General features: G+C 37.8%; 1 protein-coding gene across 1 annotated transcript; it reads left to right on the top strand.

Moving 5' to 3' along the window:
• The first annotated feature begins 2076 nt into the window (after positions 1-2076).
• LOC122657708 (serine/arginine-rich splicing factor SR45a-like) lies at positions 2077-17927 on the top strand. Its single transcript, XM_043852499.1, has 7 exons — positions 2077-2183; positions 2313-2332; positions 16203-16274; positions 16358-16457; positions 16538-16687; positions 17319-17388; positions 17567-17927. Exons 1-7 carry the CDS (start codon positions 2181-2183, stop codon positions 17791-17793), a joined length of 642 nt encoding a protein of 213 aa, XP_043708434.1. The 5' UTR covers positions 2077-2180; the 3' UTR covers positions 17794-17927.
• Positions 17928-19989: the final 2062 nt, after the last annotated feature.

Genomic DNA, 19989 nt, shown 5'->3' with positions numbered 1-19989 from the left:
GAGAACATTAGCCCAAATGAATTTTAGTATTTTCAGCAAATTCTTCAATTCAACCCAAACACATTAGGAGTTAACCCAAAAATATGTTTTGTTTGGTGTAACAACAGTTGGTTATATGAAGTTTAATACTTTGAGCAAAATCTTCAATTCAAATTGGATTAGTCACGATGGTTGCTCAATCCCAAGCCGCAGAGGATCTCGATATAATAAGTTATTTTGGATAATTAAAATGTCAATCTCGATAATGATATAATGACTTCAAGAAAAGGCCAGTCCCTCTCTCCTCCCCTTTGAAATGACCCCCATGCTCTCTTACCTTCAATGATATTGATACGGCTAAATATCACCACCTACAACATGACGACATGTGGCTCGGGATAAATGTCTAATATCTCCCGTGACTCTGGATATGCTAAATTGCCCTGTTATATCCAGATTCTCCTCCTCTGTCAAGAACGACCATTGTATCAGGACTTTCTCCTTAGGATTCTCGACTATGATCTCTTCCCATATTAGATCCTCCAAAGATTGAGCTTCCTTTCAGAGGATTCATACCAATATTGTATTCCCAACACCGACTCTTGATAGGACACTGTAATTCTATCCTATAAATACAGAGGTCAGCACCCAAGTAAAGGGATCGATCAATCTTCACTCTCTTGGGGCAATTACTTTGCAAATTCATGTCATTGCTTGGAGAACTGACTTAAGCATCAAAGAGTCCCCCCGAAGTTCACTATGGTCCTCTCTTATACACTTTGCTCTCTAGTTTTGTAGATGCATTCGTCCACATCAGCCTTGGTTGGTTTTCTACAGCAATAGATACTGTATGAAATCAATTTTGAAAAGTTCAAAAATAAAAATAATGATAAGTTACACAAAGGTGAAAGTTTTTGCAATCAATAAGCCGTAGGCAAACTTGGTAGATATGTGTGTTTGTTCTGATATGTGGAAAAGTAATGTGATAATTCTTACTGTTGGATGTCTATGAACCAATTTAAATTGGTTGTGTCAAACTTTAGCCCCTAAATTCCATAATTTACCTTCCCATCTTTTGGCATTCCCTCACTTGATATTTAAGTGTATTTGTTCTGCTATGTGAAAGAGAATGCGTTAATTCTTATTGTTGGATGTTTAGGAAGCAATTTAAATTGGTTTTTATCAAATTTTAGCCCAAATTCCATCATTTACCTTCCCATCTATTTGCATTTCCTCACATGTATATATATGCACTCTCGGATGGGACAGAGGCCATAAGCAAAAGATGTCAATGAAACAAGAGAAACATATATATGGACATGGGCTCCCCATTCAGGGGGGTAGGGTGATCATTTTGCCCACCCTCATGTCTGGGTGCGGTCTGCGTTGCTGCACAGAGAACTTTCCCCAAAAAACTATATATTTGTTTTGTTTTTTTTTTTTTTTTTCGGTAGAACCCAAAAAATATGGTAAGGGTTTTAAAATGCATGTGACATGTGATTAGTAAGGTGCAATGCTGCATCTACTGGCACACTATAAGTTGTCCAGCTCGGGGTGCGTTGGAGAGGAGCCGGATCCCTCCATAAGATAGGTAATTTTTTTTGGTTAATTGGGAGCTTTACATATATAGTTTGATAGAAGGGGGGGTGGATCGAATCAAGGAGGGGATAAAATACCAGCCAAGAGACTCGAACTCGAGACCTCTTGGTGAGCATGGGCATGAAGCGCACCATGGCTCACCAACTGAGCTAAGCAGTTGTTGGTAAGATAGGTAATTTTATTTTGACTTGATTTAACAGCTTAACTTGGATAAATGCTATTGTGATTCCAATCCAACGGATGTAACAGTCAATAGAACCTGCCCTTCTTTTTACCGAGGCATTGTAAGGAGAGAAAGATTCCAATCCATTATTTATTTATTTATTTTTTTGGGAGACAAGAGAGGTATCCAATTTTAAGTGCGCCACGCACGAACGGGGAGCTTCTGGGCCCTAATGAGCCTCAGGCGGGTGGCCACAAGAACTTAGATCCCAATCCATTTTATTTGCACGAGTCCGCGTGAGTCAGCGTTCCTAACTTCCGTTATAAGTGGGTCGTCGCGAAGTACACGAAAGAATGATAACGAGACCAGTAGAAGCAAGAAAGCTGAAAGCCCTAAGTCTCCATTACCGTCTTCTAGGGTTTTTCGCGTTTGTCTTAGAATGGCAAGCCAATCTAACTCAGTCTCTGTGTCTGTAGTAATCAGTATTTGTGCTGTGTCCCCCTCCTCTTCTGCAATCGTGGTATACATATGTGTGTTTATTAATTTTTATTTTCTTTGTTTCTTTTCGCAGGCGGACTCACCTCGTAGAAGGTAAAACGATTATTTTATTTCAGCTTTCGATTCCTTGTTGGTAATGATTTTGACATGCAAAACCACCGGAAACCTTTCCCCCAAGGGGGGAGGGGGGAAGATGAAATAAAAATTCAATTTTGATCTGTCTGTAGACAGATCGGTGGTATTTATTGATGCCCTTTTTTTTTTTCTGTTCATGAAATTTATGCAGTTGCCTTCATCTTCGATTTTATTGGTCTGCATAGTGTGAAACGTTGATAGAATAGTTAACTTATTGTTGGTTTTCGCCAATAAGAGTAGAGGACATGCTTGCCTACCTGGTAGGAGATGCTCTTAACTTCTCATGTAGTGAGTCAGCCTTGTTTAGGTGAGGTTTTTTTTTTTTTTGGGGGGGGGGGGGGTTGGGATACTCAAATAAGCTGAATCTAATCCAATTTCTATATAATTTAGCAAATTACAAGTTTCCTTCATGGATTATGTTCCAGATATCTCGCAAACTGGAATTCAGTATTTTCAGCTTACAAACTACTAGTTACAATCTGTATATAGTGTCAGTGTCAATCTTTGTTAATATATGTGAGCTTTTGGAGATGTTTGATACTGTCTGAAATTAGTATCTCTTTTGAAGGATGATTTTTGGGATAGGTCATGGAGAGACTTGTTATCCTCCAATGTCGAAAGACCTATTATCCTCAAGTTTGGAGCGACTTGAAAGATTTTTTGCAGTTAGTAGCAACCTTGGTCTTTGTGGATGAGGGTTTATTCTGAACATCATTTGGTTGTGCTGGACTTGGAAGATTGATTGATTATGCAGTTTGTACGATTATTGGTGCCCTAGGTCTTTGCGGATGGGAGTATAATGTGATCATTGAAATGGCAAGAAGTTTTTTAAAATGTGACCATTCACATTGGTTGGCTCGATTTTCATGTTGAACTTTTGTTAGTATGGATATACGTTTTGCAAGATTTGTGAGGCCATCACCTTGAGGGCTGAAGCTTGCTTTGAGATGAGGCTCATGGAAAATTCCTGAGGTGTCTTTTTAGTAATTCAAATCCTTTGAGGTACATGGGACAGTATGTGTTGCACAAGTTGAAACGTTGCTTTGTTGCTTTTTGTTGGTTGCGTGGGCCACTAATTAAAGAAAGCTGCAATAGTGTTCAGGATTGGGAACTTAAAATTTATCTTTCATCTGGATCACCATTATGTTAATTATTTTTTAGTATTTAATATATATATAATAATGTATATGCATGTATGTTTTGAGGAGGTTACATCTTGCAGTGAGAATTTCCTTCACAGGTTTTAAGGGGTTTCGAAGACACTAGCTTCTACTGTAAACTTAAGTTGAGTTATTATTTGCAAATTCAGTAGTTCTGAAATTGAATCACATACACATTCTTTTCCCTTCCATCATCATATACCTAAATATACACACAAACACATGTACACATGCACCTGCAAACATGCATTTTATTACTTTATCTAGATTTCTATAGATGGTTGTGTTATTTCTATAGATGGTTGTGTTCAGGCTTCCATACTCGGGGCTTACTCCCTGTGCCAAACGAAGTCTTAATGTATTACCTCAGGGCTGGCATCTTCTTTTGATACCCATTCTATGCTGACGGACTGATCTAAATCATTATAGTTGTTAATAGCTTAATGCTACTCAAATTTCATTGTAATGCGAAATAGTTGTCAAGTAATGCAAAACAGTTGTCCAGGTGTCCCCTAGGTGTCTTGGTGTTGTCATTAAAAAGAAATAATCAGGGACTTAAGTGCTACTGTTACGAAATAGGAAATTCTCGTTGAAAAACTATTAGCTCAAGGATTTTAAGTGCTTATAAGAAAAAGTACACGGCAAAGAAGAAAGAGATACATTCACCTTTCTATTGAATATATTGATTCTGAGAATGTTTAGTTAACTATGTATGTCCTGGTTATTTGAGAATGTTTAGTTAACTATGTATGTCCTGGTTATTTGCTTCCCTAGATCAATGGCTAGAGTAGTTTTCCAAGTTTTAGTCATTACATGTGACCTGAAGATTTGACCAAAGTGATCATAAAGGTATTCCTTTATCACATGTTGCCCTGTTTCCTAGACTTGCTACTGGCCCATATTCTTGTCTAGACATTGCCTGGTTGATTTTTTTATACCAATTGAGTTTGTGTGTGTGTGTGTGTGTGTGTGTGTGTGTATGTATGTGTGTGTTGCTGTGCATTGCTCGTGGTGCCCCATCTTCTAGTCTATAAATTGCACAGTTGGACCATTTACCAACTTGCATTGAAGTTCTTAGAATCCTTTGACACCTTGAAGACTTGGTCATTAATTCCAACTTATGAAGCCATATGACAAATGTTTACATTTTCTTTTAACAATATCATTTGCCAACTTTCCTTGTGTGCTCTTTGTTGACTTGAACCGAGAATGGGAGAATGGCTTGAATGATCTATGAGATCAGTCAAGCTCTTTATTTATAATAAAAAGAGATAACAAGGGAAAATACTATTCACGATACTGTTCACGTGAATAGTGTCACATCCCTAATTACATTTCTACCCTTGCTCATAAATACATAAATAAAGAATAAATAAAGCATCCAAAAGACCAGAATACCCCCACGGTATTCTGGATTACATATTCCAACACTCCCCCTCAAGCTGGATTATATAAATAAGTAAAGAAAGAAGATCCAGCTTGAATTAAAGAAAAAATAACTCCTAATAATGCTAACACTCCCCCTCAAGTTGGCACATACAAGGTACTAATGCCCAACTTGAACAAAAAAAGAGAAAAAACTAAGTTGGAGCAGAATCCAGCTTGACATATGAATGTAGCTCCCAAATAAACCTTCAGGAACTTGAAAAAAATAGGTCTTCAAAACATGGGCAGACTTGAGAAGCAAACTTTCACCAATCTTTAACAGCTGTCTAGTGATGAATCTCTGACTGATAATCTTGAAGATAAGCAACTAGGGCAGCAAGCAGATGAATCAAGTAGCAGAAAAAATCAACAAAATTATAGAACCTCATATAGGCAGGTAATAACCAAACATCTTCAATACTTTAATACTTCAATCTCCCCCTTACGACAAACTTAACCCAATAACAAAGTAGATATCCATTGGCAATGGTGAAAACTCTGATCTTTTGTGTTTTGCACCAAGTGTTCCTGCAAGTTTTGCTTCTACAATGTCTGCAGGTATACTGTACATAATCCCCCCCTCACGTGTAGGACATGTGGACATAATAGAGATGATGTAAGAGATAGGACAAAAACATAATATTTCAGAATTTTTCAAGAGGTGCTAAGGGTAATGGAAAAGGTAGAAATGGCAAATTAGAGAATACCATTAACTTCCAAAGGGGTTATGGGTATATGCCAAAGGTATGTTTTGGGAGGTGGTGAAGTGAAAAGAGCAATGGGATAATGAACCATGGACAAAAATAATGCAATACAGTAATCTTCAACCTTTATCAATTGATCAAACTAATTCCAAAACACCAATCTCCAATGATCATATCTGAATTATAAAAAAATAGGTCTGATTTTTAGAAGGAGATGGCACCATTCTTCAAAAACTTGATCGATCTTCATACAAGGAAGAACCAGTATGTAAAATTCCAAACTATAAACTCCCACATGCTAAATAGAATTGACGAAGATATCTGGACAGCAATGGATGTAAGAAGCTTCAACAAAAAACTTGGATCAGTTTTGAATTAGTGAATAAGGCTAGGATCAAGCTCTCAAAGTAAGCCGGATATGAACCAAAAAAGCTTCACATAATTTAATAGGTTCGTAGTTGCAACCAATAACCTTGGAACACACTATTGTAATTCCAAACAAGCTGATCTCCAAGGTAGTAAATTCGAGTCTTCAACAATGAAAGAAATTTGAACTCCAATAGTAGGATATTCAGACTCAATAATAGGGCAACAGTAGTCCACATAAAGGCAGCAGTAACATGTCAACCAATTATGCTTACAGAAGCCAATCAATAGAACCAGCAAGGTAGGTAGTAAAGCTCAATAGAATCAGCATATATAAGATAATCATTCAGTAGATCCAATAGGTAGTTGAAGCAGCCAGCCACATAAGAATAAGGAAAATAGGTTGATAATTAGAAAAATCGAGCCATAAGAATGAACCTGAATTTTTCAAAATGAACCAAATTAAGATGGCTCACTAAGATTAGAAATTTCAGGCAAAAGTTGGACTTCCCCTTGTGGCTTATCGAACTTCGCTTCACTAACATCTTCAGGAAACTCAATCTCAACAAATAAATCATCTTGAAAATCATTTTGTTGGGGGTGATTCTCATCAACTTCAAACTGGGGTGGTGGACTTTCAACATCATTAAACTGGGGATGGGGCGGTTCATTCTGAACTGGAATCGGGTAACATAGATTAGGTTCAGGTTGACTAGGTGATGCAGATTCGTCACCGAAATGGGCTTATTTCTTTAGAAATAAGTCTAGGGTTGGGTTATATGTATGTTGGGCCTTTAATCCCATGGGTTTTCTATGTAATAGGCCACTTTTATGGGCCTAAAAGAGGGGTACATTGGTTGCATACGGGATTAGCCCAATATTTAGTCTATTTTTATGTTTTTAATTGAACCGGTTTAAATTGGTTGCATCCAATTGGTTCAATTGGTCTAATTTAAGTGAAGTGATCCTATTGGCTAAGAGGTTCTTATATCCTATTGGCTAGTAGGGAATCTTCTTTATTTTAAGTAGTTTAAGTTGTTTTTAAGTCATTAGGACTCTATTTTGAGTTTATTTTAGTTTCCTAGTCAGTTTAAGTTACCTAATAGGTTAGGAATTGGGTTAGGGCTTTCCTTTTTAGAATAAAAGTCTATTTTTGAGTCTTTTATATAAGGTTGTAAGGGGGCAAAGCCTTGAACACGAATTTGATTAATGAAAAGCTTTTTGTTTGCTTGCCATAGTTCTGCCTGCTCTGTTGAGTGTTGCTCTGTTGAGTGTGCATCCTTGTGGTTCTATCAAGGTGGAAAGGGACGGTGGAATCCGGTTGACTCCTTACGCCGTGGCATGGAGGATCTTCTTTCTTCGAAGGTGGCTTCATCCTTCAACCATTCAAACTTTGTTAGAGGATTCGAGAGTGAGTTTGAATTTATTATTTTCTGTTTATCCTTTCTTCCCTTCCCCAATCAATTCCTTTTCTCTTCGTCCTATTTTCATAAACCCTAGAAGACTCTAAACTCGATTCAGATCTGCTCCTCCATTGGAATCGATCGATTTGGACCATAACTTCCCCTCATCACCATCTCCACTCGACCCTAGCTGCTGCCCATTCTGTCTATCCAAACCCTAAGATCCCTCTTCTCCATTGACCCTAAAAACCCTAATTTCTGCAGGAAATTAAAACTGATTCAAATCCAGATATTTTTATACCATAATTGACCCTCTAAACCTGCAGATTAAAACCCTATAAACCCCATTCCCAAATTCCCATCCTAAACGCTAAGCTTGGTTCTACTTGGTTCCTAGTGGGATTAATTCCTATTCTAGGACTACATTACTAGGTAATTTACCCGTTTCCTCCTCTTGCATCATGGTGATAAGTTGAGAGAGTTGCTTCTCCATGTTATTACTACTTTCTATGAAAAAGGCAACGTTCTTCGCAAACTCACTCATTCTGGCCTCCTCACCCATTTTTTAAAACTCAGGGGGTTGTTGATATGGTGCAAGGAGAGGTGGCTCATTGAGATTCAATGGAGGGTTGGGCATTGAAGGACCAAACTGACCATGATATTGAAAATTGGGGGGTCAAGCTTGGTTATTTCATTGATCCCACAAGAAATTGGGATGATCACTCCACCTGTGATTGTAAGTGCGAAAAGAATTGTACTAAAATAGAGGACTCACATTCTCATTACCATAGCTACCCCTATAAAGATTAGGGCATCCTTCTACAACATGGATAGTCTGGGGATGTGACCAATCAAAATTTCCTGAAGGCCCATAGTTGGGTTGGGGAACAAAATTGTATTGGGGTGGTGCAAAGTTGTTCTCTAACTCACTACTTTTGGCCACCCTAGCCTGGTTAAACCTTTCCCCCAAAGTCATGGCTGCCTTAGCATGGTACCACCTTTCCCCCAAAGTCATAGGTGGAGGTGTATCTCCCATTATTCCAAACATGCGTAAACTAACCACCTATCCAAAATTGAGGTCTCCCTAAAACAATTTTTTTTTTCAAACAAAAAAAGGAAAATCACAAGAAACACGAGGGAATTAATAGACAGTTGGTGCATTGCCCTCAAGGATTGAAACAATGGTTCCAAAGCTGTAAGGTTGCCATATAGGTTGACAGCAAGGGAATCCGTATAGTCTTCACTAGCCACCTACGTGCGACTCCAAGTGAATTTCGATGTAGAGTGGAGGACTACTATACGTTTTTGTTTCCAATCAAAAGCACTCATGATGTTGCTTTCCTGTTATCAAAGTTGGTCAACTCAAAAAATAGGTCACATGCCAATCCAAACCACCCAAGCAAATCAAGGGGCAGCGTCATAGGTGATGAAATCCCATAAGGTACACTAAGATTGGCTGGGTTTGGGCATATGAGAAATTTTGGATTGAGCACACATTCTTTGAAACAGAAGAGAAACAAGATGAGGTTTTCTTTTTTTTTTTTTAAAGAAGAAAAAGGAAAAGAAAATAAAGTACTTCGATTTACTTAAAAATAAGAAAAATAAAGTGGACAATTATCTCCCCGACAACGGCGTTAAAAACTTGTTTTGTTTAAATAATATCACAAGCGTAAGGGTCAATCGTAGCTACGGGTCGAACACAAGAAGATAAACCTCTCTATCTTACTCATTTAAAGTAACGTAAAATGAACCAAATTAAGATATTTAATTAAACTAACGAAGCTTAACTCACAAGTATCTACGTCCTAAGACACATCCATCTAACCTACTATGCATCTAACGCGGATTAACGAAATTGGAGGAATTAAAATTACCACAGCAACACAATCAAAAGCTAGAAATCATAGGAATAAAACTAACGAAAGTTGCTTGAACCGAACTGAAGTTGATTGCCTTTCTCCACCACACTTGAATGCGCATACCAAATCTGAAAAATAAAAATAAAAACTGTTAGACTAAGAACTTAATATAGGGTATGCAGAAAAAAAGATAAAATTCCACAAAGATAGAAGAAATAGAGATGATGAGAATGAGAATAAAATAAAAAGAGTGGAAAAATAAGATCCTAATAGAATGGAAGGAATAGAGGGGATGAGAGTAAGAATAAAGTAAATAGAATGGAAGAAATAGGAGACTAAGAATAAGAGAAAGAAAAAAAAACTTTGAACCAATACTCCTTTCTACCAAAATTGTGATTGCATGTATTGAATGGGCATTTGATGGATGTAGTTGATGAAGCCTACTTGCTTGAATGAACTTGCATGCCTTCCTCTTCCAAATCTCTAAGCTCTCTCACAAGAATTAAAAACCTAGAACTAGAAAGCTTAATATTGAAAAGATCATAACCACAATTGAAGAACAAACCTTGAATTAAACTTGCATAAAAATAATTACAACCATGGAAATAAAATTCATAAAAGCAAAACTAGAAAACTAAAAGCCAAAAAGAAGAAGATTAAAAATTCTCTTAGCAATTAACACTCTAAACACCCCCAACCCCTTATGTATTTATAGGGAAGAAGGAAGAGAGGATGAGGGAGGATCTCCATGATTTTGAGTAGGCCCCACCTTTCTTTTACATCAAAGCTTAGTTGCCAAGAAAAAGAAAAAAAATGGAAAGTAGAAGATACAAGTTCCTAGTTGAATACACCTGCTATTTTCTAAAAAGAGAGCTTTCCAATTTGACTCTCGTGTTTCCTTTTTCTTGCAGGTGTCTTCTCCAAGTAATGTGAACAAAGCTATCTCCAATCTTTGACTTTTCAACTTTCAAAGGATGAGAGAATATTCCTCACAAGATATCTATCACTAGTCAAATCCCCATAATGCCCTTGAAAATTTGGTGGAGAGAGTGTGTGATGATTGGGATTCCTTTCAAGAATTAAATTCTCATTCTGTCCTTAAAAAAATGTGGAGCATGGGGTGCTTATATAGACCTCACTGTTGCGTTCCTTGCGAAAAATCATCCAAAATAGACCCAAATTTCGTCCAATTTGGAATTCAGGAGCCCAAGATATCTCAAGTTGAAGTTGAACTGCTCCAGAGCCTTCCAAATGGAAACTTTTGGCTAACAGAAAAGTCAATTCCGGATTTATCGCGAAATAGATACGTACGCGGAACTTCCGCGCCACGGCACCATTCTGGGCCGTCAGATCTGCCTCTAAAAATTGGACTTGATATCAGCCTTCGCGTCGGCAGCTACTTGAATTTTAAGACAACTTCTGATAATTGTGATACAACCCCTCGAATCCGAACTTTCTCTTTATTTTGTCTCCGACCAATTTTTGATAATTACAAACAAACCCTTGTCATAAAAATGAAAACAGTGGTATACCATTTTCGCGTGTTACAAAAACTGCAGTAACTTCTTCGTTTCAACTCGAAATCAAGTGCCGTTTGAACTGTTGTGAAGCTTACTCGACGGGCTACGTATCCATACTATTAACACCTCAAAATTATGCTAAGGGGCCCACTGTACTCACGTTCATATTTGACTGATTGGCGTGATTCTTTCAGTGCTCAATCCAAACTTGATTTTCTAGACTCCTGGACGCTTATGGCTATTGCCAAACACCAATAAACAGTTTAAAAACGGCTCCTTAGCATAATTTGCTCCATTTTCACAAGAATTCACCTAAAACCTGAAAACACAAACAAAAACCTCGAGTAGCTCCGTTCCAAGTATAAAAATGCATGTTTTATTGTCTTTAGATTTCACACATAAATGTGCTCATCAGATTCCCCTACACTTGAACTTTGCTTGTCCTCAAGTAAACAAAACAAAAACTATCCTAAAATGCAAAAGTCCTAGCTCACTTTCGTAGGAATCACGGTTGCACTTAGCATGTGCAACAAGCCTTTAAACCCCTAGGTTACCCCTAGTGGATGAGTTTTGTCTCGTGGGTGTTTGCAGTGAATGTACTCCCAAAATTCTATAAGTCAAAAAAAAAATGTTGTAAATTTTAATTATGACATAAGTAGGATAATGCACACAATCTCTAAAAATGCTCAACTAAAGATCAAGGAGTCAAAGATTCCCCCATACTTGAATTTTATTACCCCAAAAATATGAGGGCAACGTTCAAGTGGGGGGGGGGGGGAATCTGATGAGCACATTTATATGTGAAATCTTAGGGCCATAAAGCATGCATTTTTATACTTGGAACGGAGCTATTCGAGGTTTTTATTTTGTTTACTTGAGGATAAGCAAAGTTCAAGTGTGGGGGAATCTGATGAGCACATTTATGTGTGAAATCTTAGGGCCATAAAACATGCATTTTTATACTTGGAACGGAGCTACTCGAGGTTTTTGTTTGTGTTTTCAGGTTTTATGTGAATTCTTGTGAAAATGGAGCAAATTATGCTAAGGAGCTGTTTTTAAGCTGTTTATTGGTGTCTGACAGTAGTCGGAAGCGTCCAGGAGTCGAGAAAATCAAGTTTGGATTGAGCACTGAAAGAATCATGTCAATCAGTCAAATTTGAACGTGAGTATAGTAGGTTCCTTAGCATAACTTTGAGGTGTTAATAGTATGGATGCATAGCCCGTCGAGTTAGCTTCGCAATGGTTCAAACGACACTTGATTCCGAGTTGAAATGAAGAAGTTACGGCCGTTTCCGTAACGACACGCGAAAATGGCATGCCACTTTTCATTTTTTATGATAGGGGTTTGTTTGTAATTATCAAAAATTGGCCAGGGACAAGAAAGCGGAAGTTCGGATTCGAGAGGCTGTATCGCAATTATCAGAAGTTGTCTTAAAATTCAAGTAGCTGTCAATCCGAAGGCTGATATCAAGTTCAATTTTTAGAGGCAGATCTGACGGCCCAAAATGGTGCCGTGGCGCGGAAGTTCCGCGTACATGTCTATATCGCGATAAATCCGGAATTGACTTTTCTATTAGCCAAGAGATTCCATTTGGAAGGCTCTGGAGCAGTCCAACTTCAACTTGAGATATCTTGGGCTCCTGAGTTTCAAATTGGACGATATTTGGGGTTATTTTGGGTGATTTTTCGCAAGGAATGCAACATTAAGGCCTATATAAGCACCCCATGGTCCACGTTTTTTGAAGGACAGAATGAGAATTTAATTCTTGAAAGGAATCCCAGTCATCACATACTCTATTGCCACCAAATTTTCAAGGGCATTATAGGGATTTGACTAGTGATAGATATCTTATGAGGAATATTCTCTCATCCTTGGAAAGTTGAAAAGTCAAAGATTGGAGATAGCCTTGTTCACATTACTAGTAGAAGACACCTACAAGAAAAAAGAAATACAAGAGTCAAATTGGAAAGCTCTCTTTTTAGAAAATAGCAGGTGTATTGAGCTAGGAGCCTAGGAACTTGTGTCTTCTACTTTCCATTTTTTCTTCTTTTTCTTGGCAACTAAGCTTTGATGTAAAAGGAAGGTGGGGCTCACTCAAAATCGTGGAGATCCTCCCTCCTCTCTCTCTTCCTCTCTCTTCTTGCTCCTTTCCCTATAAATACATAGGGGTTGGGCCTGTTTAGAGTGTTAATTGCTAAGAGAATTTTTAGTCTTCTTTTTTTTGGCTTCTAGTTTTCTAGTTTTGCTTTTATGAATTTTATTTCCATGGTTGTAATTATTTTTATGCAAGTTTAATGCAAGGTTTGTTCTTCAATTGTGGTTGTGATCTCTTCAATATTTAGCTTCTAGTTTTTGTTTTAAGCTTTCTAGTTCTAGGTTTCTAATTCTTGTGAGAGGACTTAGAGATTTGGAAGAGGAAGGCATGCAAGTTCATTCAAGCAAGTAGGCTTCATCAACTACATCCATCAAATGCCCATTCAATACATGCAATCACAATTTTGGTAGAAAAGAGTATTGGTTCAAAGTTTTTTTTCTTTCTCTTATTCTTAGTCTCCTATTTCTTCCATTCTATTTACTTTATTCTTACTCTCATCCCCTCTATTCCTTCTATTCTATTAGGATTTTATTTTTCCACTCTTTTTATTTGATTTTCATTCCCATTCTCTCTATTTTTTCTATCCTTTTGGAATTTTATCTTTTTTTCTTCATACCCTATATTAAGTTCTTAGTCTAATAGTTTTTATTTTTATTTTTCAGATTTGGTATACGCATTCAAGTGTGGTAGAGAAAGCCAATCAACTTCAGTCCGGTTCAAGCAACATTCGTTAGTTTTATTTCGTTGATTTCTAGCTTTTGATTGTGTGGCTATGGTAATTTTAATTCCTTCAATTTCGTTAATCCGCGTTAGATGCATAGGAGGTTAGATGGATGCTTGTGAGTTAGGATTGGTTAGTTTAATTAAACATCTTAATTTGGTTCATTTTGCGTTGCTTTAAATGAGTGAGATAGAGTGACCTATCTCCTTGTGTTCGACCCGTAGCTACGATTGACCCGTACGCTTGCGGTATTATTTAAACAAAAACAAGTTTTAGCATCGTTGCCGGGGAGATAATTGTCCACTTTATTTTTTTTTAATTTTTAAGTAAATCGAACTACTTTATTTTCTTTTTATTTTTCCCCTTCTTTAAGAAAAAAAAAGAGAGAAAACCTCATCTTGTTTCTCTTCTGTTTCAAAGAATGTGCGCTCAATCCAAAATTTCTCATATGTCCAAATCCAGCCAATCTTGGTGTACCTCATGGGATTTCAGCACCTATGACCCTGCCCCTTGATTCGTTTGGGTGGTTTGGATTGGCAGGTGACCTATTTTTAGAGTTGACCAACTTTGATAACAGGAAAACAACATCGTGAGTGTTTTTGATTGGAAATAAAAACGTATTGTAGTCCTTCACTCTACATCGAAATCTACTTGGAGTCACACGTAGGTGGCTAGTGAAGACCATACGGATTCCCTTGCTGTCAACCTATATGGCAACCTTACAGCTTTGGAACCATTGTTTCAATCCTTGAGGGCAATGCACCAACTGTCTATTAATTCCCTCGTGTTTCTTGTGATTTTCCTTTTGTTGTTTGAAGAAAAAAAAATTGTTTCAGGGAGACCTCAATTTTGGATAAGTGTTTAGTTTATGTATGTTTGGAATAATGGGAGATACACCTCTACCTACGACTTTGGGGGAAAGGTGGAACCATGCTAAGGCAGCAATGACTTTGGGGGAAAGGTTTAACCAGGCTAGGGTGGCCAAAAGTAGTGAGTTAGAGAACAACTTTGCACCACCCCAGTACAATTTTGTTCCCCAACCCAACTATGGGCCTTCGGAAAATTTTGATTGGTCACATCCCTAGATTATCCATGTTGTGGAAGGATGCCCTAATCTTTATAGGGGTAGCTATGGTGATGAGAATGTGAGTCTTATATTTCAGTGTAATTCTTTTCGCACTTACAATCAGGGGTGGAGTGATCATCCCAATTTCCAATATCATGGTCAGTTTGGACCTCCAATTCCCAACTCTCAATTAGCCACTTTTTCCTGCACCATATCAACAACCCCCTGAGTTTCAAAAAATGGGTGAGGAGGCCGGAATGAGTGAATTTGCAAAGAACGTTGCCCTTTTTATAGAAAATAGTAATAACATGGAGAAGCAACTCTCTCAACTGATCACCATGATGTAGGAGGAAACGGGTAAATTACGTAGTCAGCCTGAACCTAATCTATGTTACCAGATTCCAGTTCAGAATGAACCACCCCATCCCCAGTTTAATGATGTTGAAAGTCCACCACCCCAGTTTGAAGTTAATGAGAGTCACCCCCAACATAATGATTTTCAAGATGATTTATTTGTTGAGATTGAGTTTCCTGAAGATGTTAGTGAAGCGAAGTTAGATGAGCCACCTGGGAAAGTCCAACTTTTGCCTGAAATTTCTGATCTTAGTGAGCCTAGTGTTTTTATTGATTTAGAATTAGATTTTCATGATAGCATTGAAACCCAGGAAATTCGATCTCCCTCTCTCTCTTTGTAAAACCCAGATAATTGTCATTTTGAGGATTCAATTGTCCCATATGTTAATTTGTCCAAACTTATTAGGTTGGATTTTTTTGTGATCTTTATTTAGACAACCAAGTTAAGCCAAAAGTGGATGATTTTCTTGTTGCGATTGATTTAAGTAAACCTCCCGCTGTTGAAGATTTACCTGATGAAGTTACTTTTCGTCACGCACCTTTTGTTAATTATCAAGATCCATTTTTGGGTGGTTTTTCTAAGAATGACATGTGTTCTACATTGCCAATGGGAGGGAATGGAAGGATTTATGGCCTGAGTTTTAATGCCTTCATTTTCCACTGTCTCATGAGGACAGATTTTCTTGTTGGGTATTTCTCATTTGTGCTTAACTGCCATGTTATTTCGCGCTTTACTAAAATTCATGGTCGAGTATTTTTTGGTTCTAAAGCTCTTTTTACATTTACCGGCCATGGATTGAGATTTCTATTGATGCCCTTAGTACCTTTTGTAGACCTCATGACTCTTCATGATCCTCTTTGTTGATTATATCTGGTAAGCCCCCTCATCTCCGCCTTTGTCCTTATTCTTTATTTTTTGCATGCATTGAGGACACTGCATAAATTAAATTTTTTTGGGGGGGGGGGGGGGTGTGAACTTAATTGGTGAATTTTGATGGTGGCAGTAGTTGGTTTTGTGCATACGTTTCTTTGATTGCGAAGTGCTCTTTATTTCTTCCCGTTTCTTTCTCTTCTCGTCGTATATTATTTATGATATAAAAGAAAGAAAGTAATTCACACTCTCCTTCTTCCTGGCAAGCAAACTCCAGGTCTAGATCCAGGTCCAGGTCCAGATCAAGGCCCAGATCCCCATCGCGCTCGAGGTCAAGGTCTGGAAGTCGTGGCAGGTTGGTACCAGTTCTGAGGGTGCTGTTTCTTACATGTGTGCATCGTTTGAATGATTATCTCATCTGACTCTTGGCTATGCCAGGGAAGATGCTACAAATCCAGGAAATACACTCTATGTTACTGGTCTGTCTACAAGGGTCACTGATAGGGACCTTGAAGATCATTTCTCTAGGGAAGGAAAGGTTAGTTTTTTTCAGATACTTTTGAACGCCAGTCACTTGTTGCTTCATGGTTGTATTAATGTCCATTCTTGCTGTGTTAGGTACTTTCTTGTCGACTGGTTGTGGAGCCTCGGACACGCATCTCTCGTGGTTTTGCTTTTGTGACTATGGACTCATTGGAGGATGCTGAACGTTGCATAACGCATCTCAATCAGTCAGTTCTGGAAGGCCGCTACATAACTGTGGAGAAGGTAATTTCTTGTACCTTTGGTGCTGTACCTATTGGGCTGAGGGAGTGTGAGAAGGATTTTTTATTGGTTATCCTTTCTTGACTTGGAGGTTTTTGATTATTCAGAAGACATTGCGTCAGCTATGTTGGCAGCAATCAAAGATGATGAGTTCATCCATCTCAACTTATGTCACACAGCCTTGATCAGTGGCCAGCTTAACAGCTTTTCTCATGCATTTGTTCAACTAAACATAGGCAATAGCCCAACAACTAAACAACCTCAGCATTCACCTTCAACACTATCAACTAATCAACGGATATTACCAACAACTCTCTGTAATTGGGCATTTATGGTATCTCTTACCTGACAGTCATTTGATGGCGCTATTAGATGTGTGCCAGATACTTTTTTGGGTGTGTTATTTCCCCCTTTTTATTTTCCTTATCGATTTTTTATTAGATGGGGTTTCCCTTGGAGTTTTCAGTCTTTCACAGTTGTTTATCTTTCCTCCTGACTTAATATGGTACATGGAATATTTGCGACCAGTGATATTATTTTGCTATTTGTTTTTTATTTCACCATTTCATGTACTTTGCCAAGGCTAGGTTCTTTTTGTGTGAGTCAGAATTGAGGAGCTTTTGTTGCATTTCAGTCAAGGAGGAAACGGCCAAGGACACCTACACCTGGAAACTATCTTGGAATGAAAAGCTCCAGGGAGTCAAGTGAGTAACTTTATAGGATTCGGTTTACCTTTTGGGATTTGGTGTGTTGTTTGTGTGATTATACTTTCAAAAAAAAAAAATAAAAAATTTATAGGATTCAAGTAGAGCTTATATTGGGTTCTCTTATAGGGGGAGGAGAGTAATATAGTTATTGTGTTCCATTTCTTTGTGGCAGCAGGCTATCGTGGTGGTGATCGTGGTCGATACCGTGGTGGCTATGGCCGTGATGATTATGGGTACCGGAGGTCTCCGAGGCACTCACCTTATCGAGGTGGCCATGATTATTCACCCAGGCGCTCACCTTATGGTGGTAGGTCAAGAAGAGAACGGTCTAGGTCGCCCCCTTATTCATCATATAGCCCAGATAGGGGATATGGGCGTAGGCCTAATGCCTATGCAAGATAGATAGTTACATGACACAGACTTCGTAGTTCGTGCTTAAAGATCAGTTGCAAGATCCTTTGGCAAATTATCAACTTTTCTGTTATAAATTTGGTTTACTGGAATTGTTGGATTAATCTAGTTGTTCATTTGTATTTGATAGTTGTGCACATTGGTCTTATCCTACCATCGACCTTTTTGGAAGGTAGGCAAATTACCATTTGAGGCATCTAGGGTTGTCACATTTTGCTCTTAGTAGATAATTGTAGTTGAACCAAGTTTTCCTCAAGCCATGAGGAATTTCTTCACTGATGGCATTAATGATGGGTGGTATTTTGGACCTTCTAGTAGTAGGTGAAAGGGTAGGGTATTGATGACATTAGAGCTATTGGTGAATCCTTCACTTTGGGTGAAGGAAACCTTTCTCCATTGTGGGGTGTGATGTATCTTTAGCCACTTGGGGGGGTGGGGGGGTTTGGTTTGGTTTGGTTGTTGTGTGGTTCATTTTGCGTACTTTTGGAATTAAATCTATAAATGCTAAAGCATTATATTTGGGTACCTCTATGTCCTTTCTAAGGAATTGATCTGTTAATTTGGAGTAGATTATAAGTAGAGTTAGATCTAAGTTAGGGATAGGGAAGATTCTTTTGTTAATCTCAGACTGGTAAGAGGCATTTTAATTATGGGTGTCAATTGGTCTGGTTTTGATTTGATTGCCATTTTGACAAGGTTTACATCAAAACCGAATCGATTAGGAATCAACCAAAATCAGAATTGTTTTATATTTAATCCTATTTATCAGTTTCTATTCCGTTTTCATTATCCGTTTTGCATAAGGTTGAAGTGCCTTTTTTGGAAAATGGTTTGTAATTCCCTTTTTAATGTGTTTAATTATGGTTCAAATGTGATTTACATTCAGTTTGTAGTGTTGGTTCACATTCAACTTCACCTATGTTCCCTTCAGTTCGAATCTTTTAGCACCTAATTTGAGTGCAAGAATAGGCAAGTATAGCATAATTAAAAAGCTTACCATCTCAATAAAACTAGAATTGAATAGTTTCTTTGTGGTCCGATTTGATTGTTCAATTTTGACACCCTTAACTTTAATTGAAAATGTTTTGAACTATTGTCCTACTTAATAACCCTCCATGTCTTGTTTTTTATTTTTTTTGGGTAATAATGTCTTTTTCTTTTATTACCCCAAAAGGAGTAGGACCTTGGATTCTATAACTTCCACTTTTTGAAGATGTGAAAATGGTAAACATAAATGGTCTCCAATTTCTTAGACTACCGTGTGTAATTCAAAGTGGCGTATGTCCACCATACATAATAAGGCTCTAGTGCATATGTTTACCATACATAAAATGGCTCCACTACTTAATTTTGAATGGTTACTTCTTAAAAACTAAAAAACCCTTCTAATTTATGGGCATCCATTTTGAAGGTTTGATACTTTCTCAATCGGTCTTTATTACATGAGGCCACCGCTAAGAAAAAAAGAATCTTAGTTACTGAATCCCTCTTGGGTTCGTACATGATCCTCGCACCACACACGAATTGGGAGCTTCTGGGCCTTAGTGAGCCTTAAGCGGGTGGCTCCAAGAAATTATGAAGCGGCGAAGGTTTGTCATGTGAGATTTCCAGCTCATCTCCCTTATCTTGTATACCATTTGTGTTGTGTCTTTCCTTTTATATAGGAGTAGAGTTAGACATTTATTTGTATATGTTCACCACATTATAGTTAAGATTATCAAATGATTGAATCCAATTTGGATACTCAAGATTAACATGGTATCTGTTGGATTTTTACTTGTATTTAAAATTAAAGATTCAAAACAGGTTTGTGTTGGATGTGTTGGAGGGTTATGTTATTTCCTAATAGACATTTAAATAGCCAATGGATGTCTATTGGAAGAATTGTTTGAATGGTTAACAAACAAATCTTATGGGAAAAGACACATGTTTTGAGGCATTTCTCTTGGAGATATCCTTCAATGGTGTCTCCTTCTCACCTATATAAAGAGAGGTGGTCTTGCTCATTCTCTAACAACTGGTCTTGAAAACATCTTTAGAAGCATTTCTAGTTTATGTTTTCTTTCCCACCGTAGTCGGTCAGTGTTGATGAGTTAATGAATATAGCCTTTGGACACCCTTTGTAATCACATTTGGAAGTGCAACTTACGTGATTAGAGAGTTGTTTTATCTTGGAGGTATAGGTGT

Source organism: Telopea speciosissima, chromosome 4, assembly GCF_018873765.1.
Source record: "Telopea speciosissima isolate NSW1024214 ecotype Mountain lineage chromosome 4, Tspe_v1, whole genome shotgun sequence".
NCBI lineage: Eukaryota > Viridiplantae > Streptophyta > Magnoliopsida > Proteales > Proteaceae > Telopea > Telopea speciosissima.
Note: the sequence above shows the minus strand (reverse complement) of the source record. Positions and strands in the feature narration are given on the sequence as shown.

What these genes read in the sequence shown, in the direction of transcription:
- LOC122657708 (XM_043852499.1), top strand. An exon ending in AGGTCTGGAAGTCGTGGCAG is followed by an intron (nt 16,275 to 16,357) that starts GTTGGTACCAGT and finishes TGGCTATGCCAG; the next exon opens with GGAAGATGCTACAAATCCAG. An exon ending in GAAAAGCTCCAGGGAGTCAA is followed by an intron (nt 17,389 to 17,566) that starts GTGAGTAACTTT and finishes TTGTGGCAGCAG; the next exon opens with GCTATCGTGGTGGTGATCGT.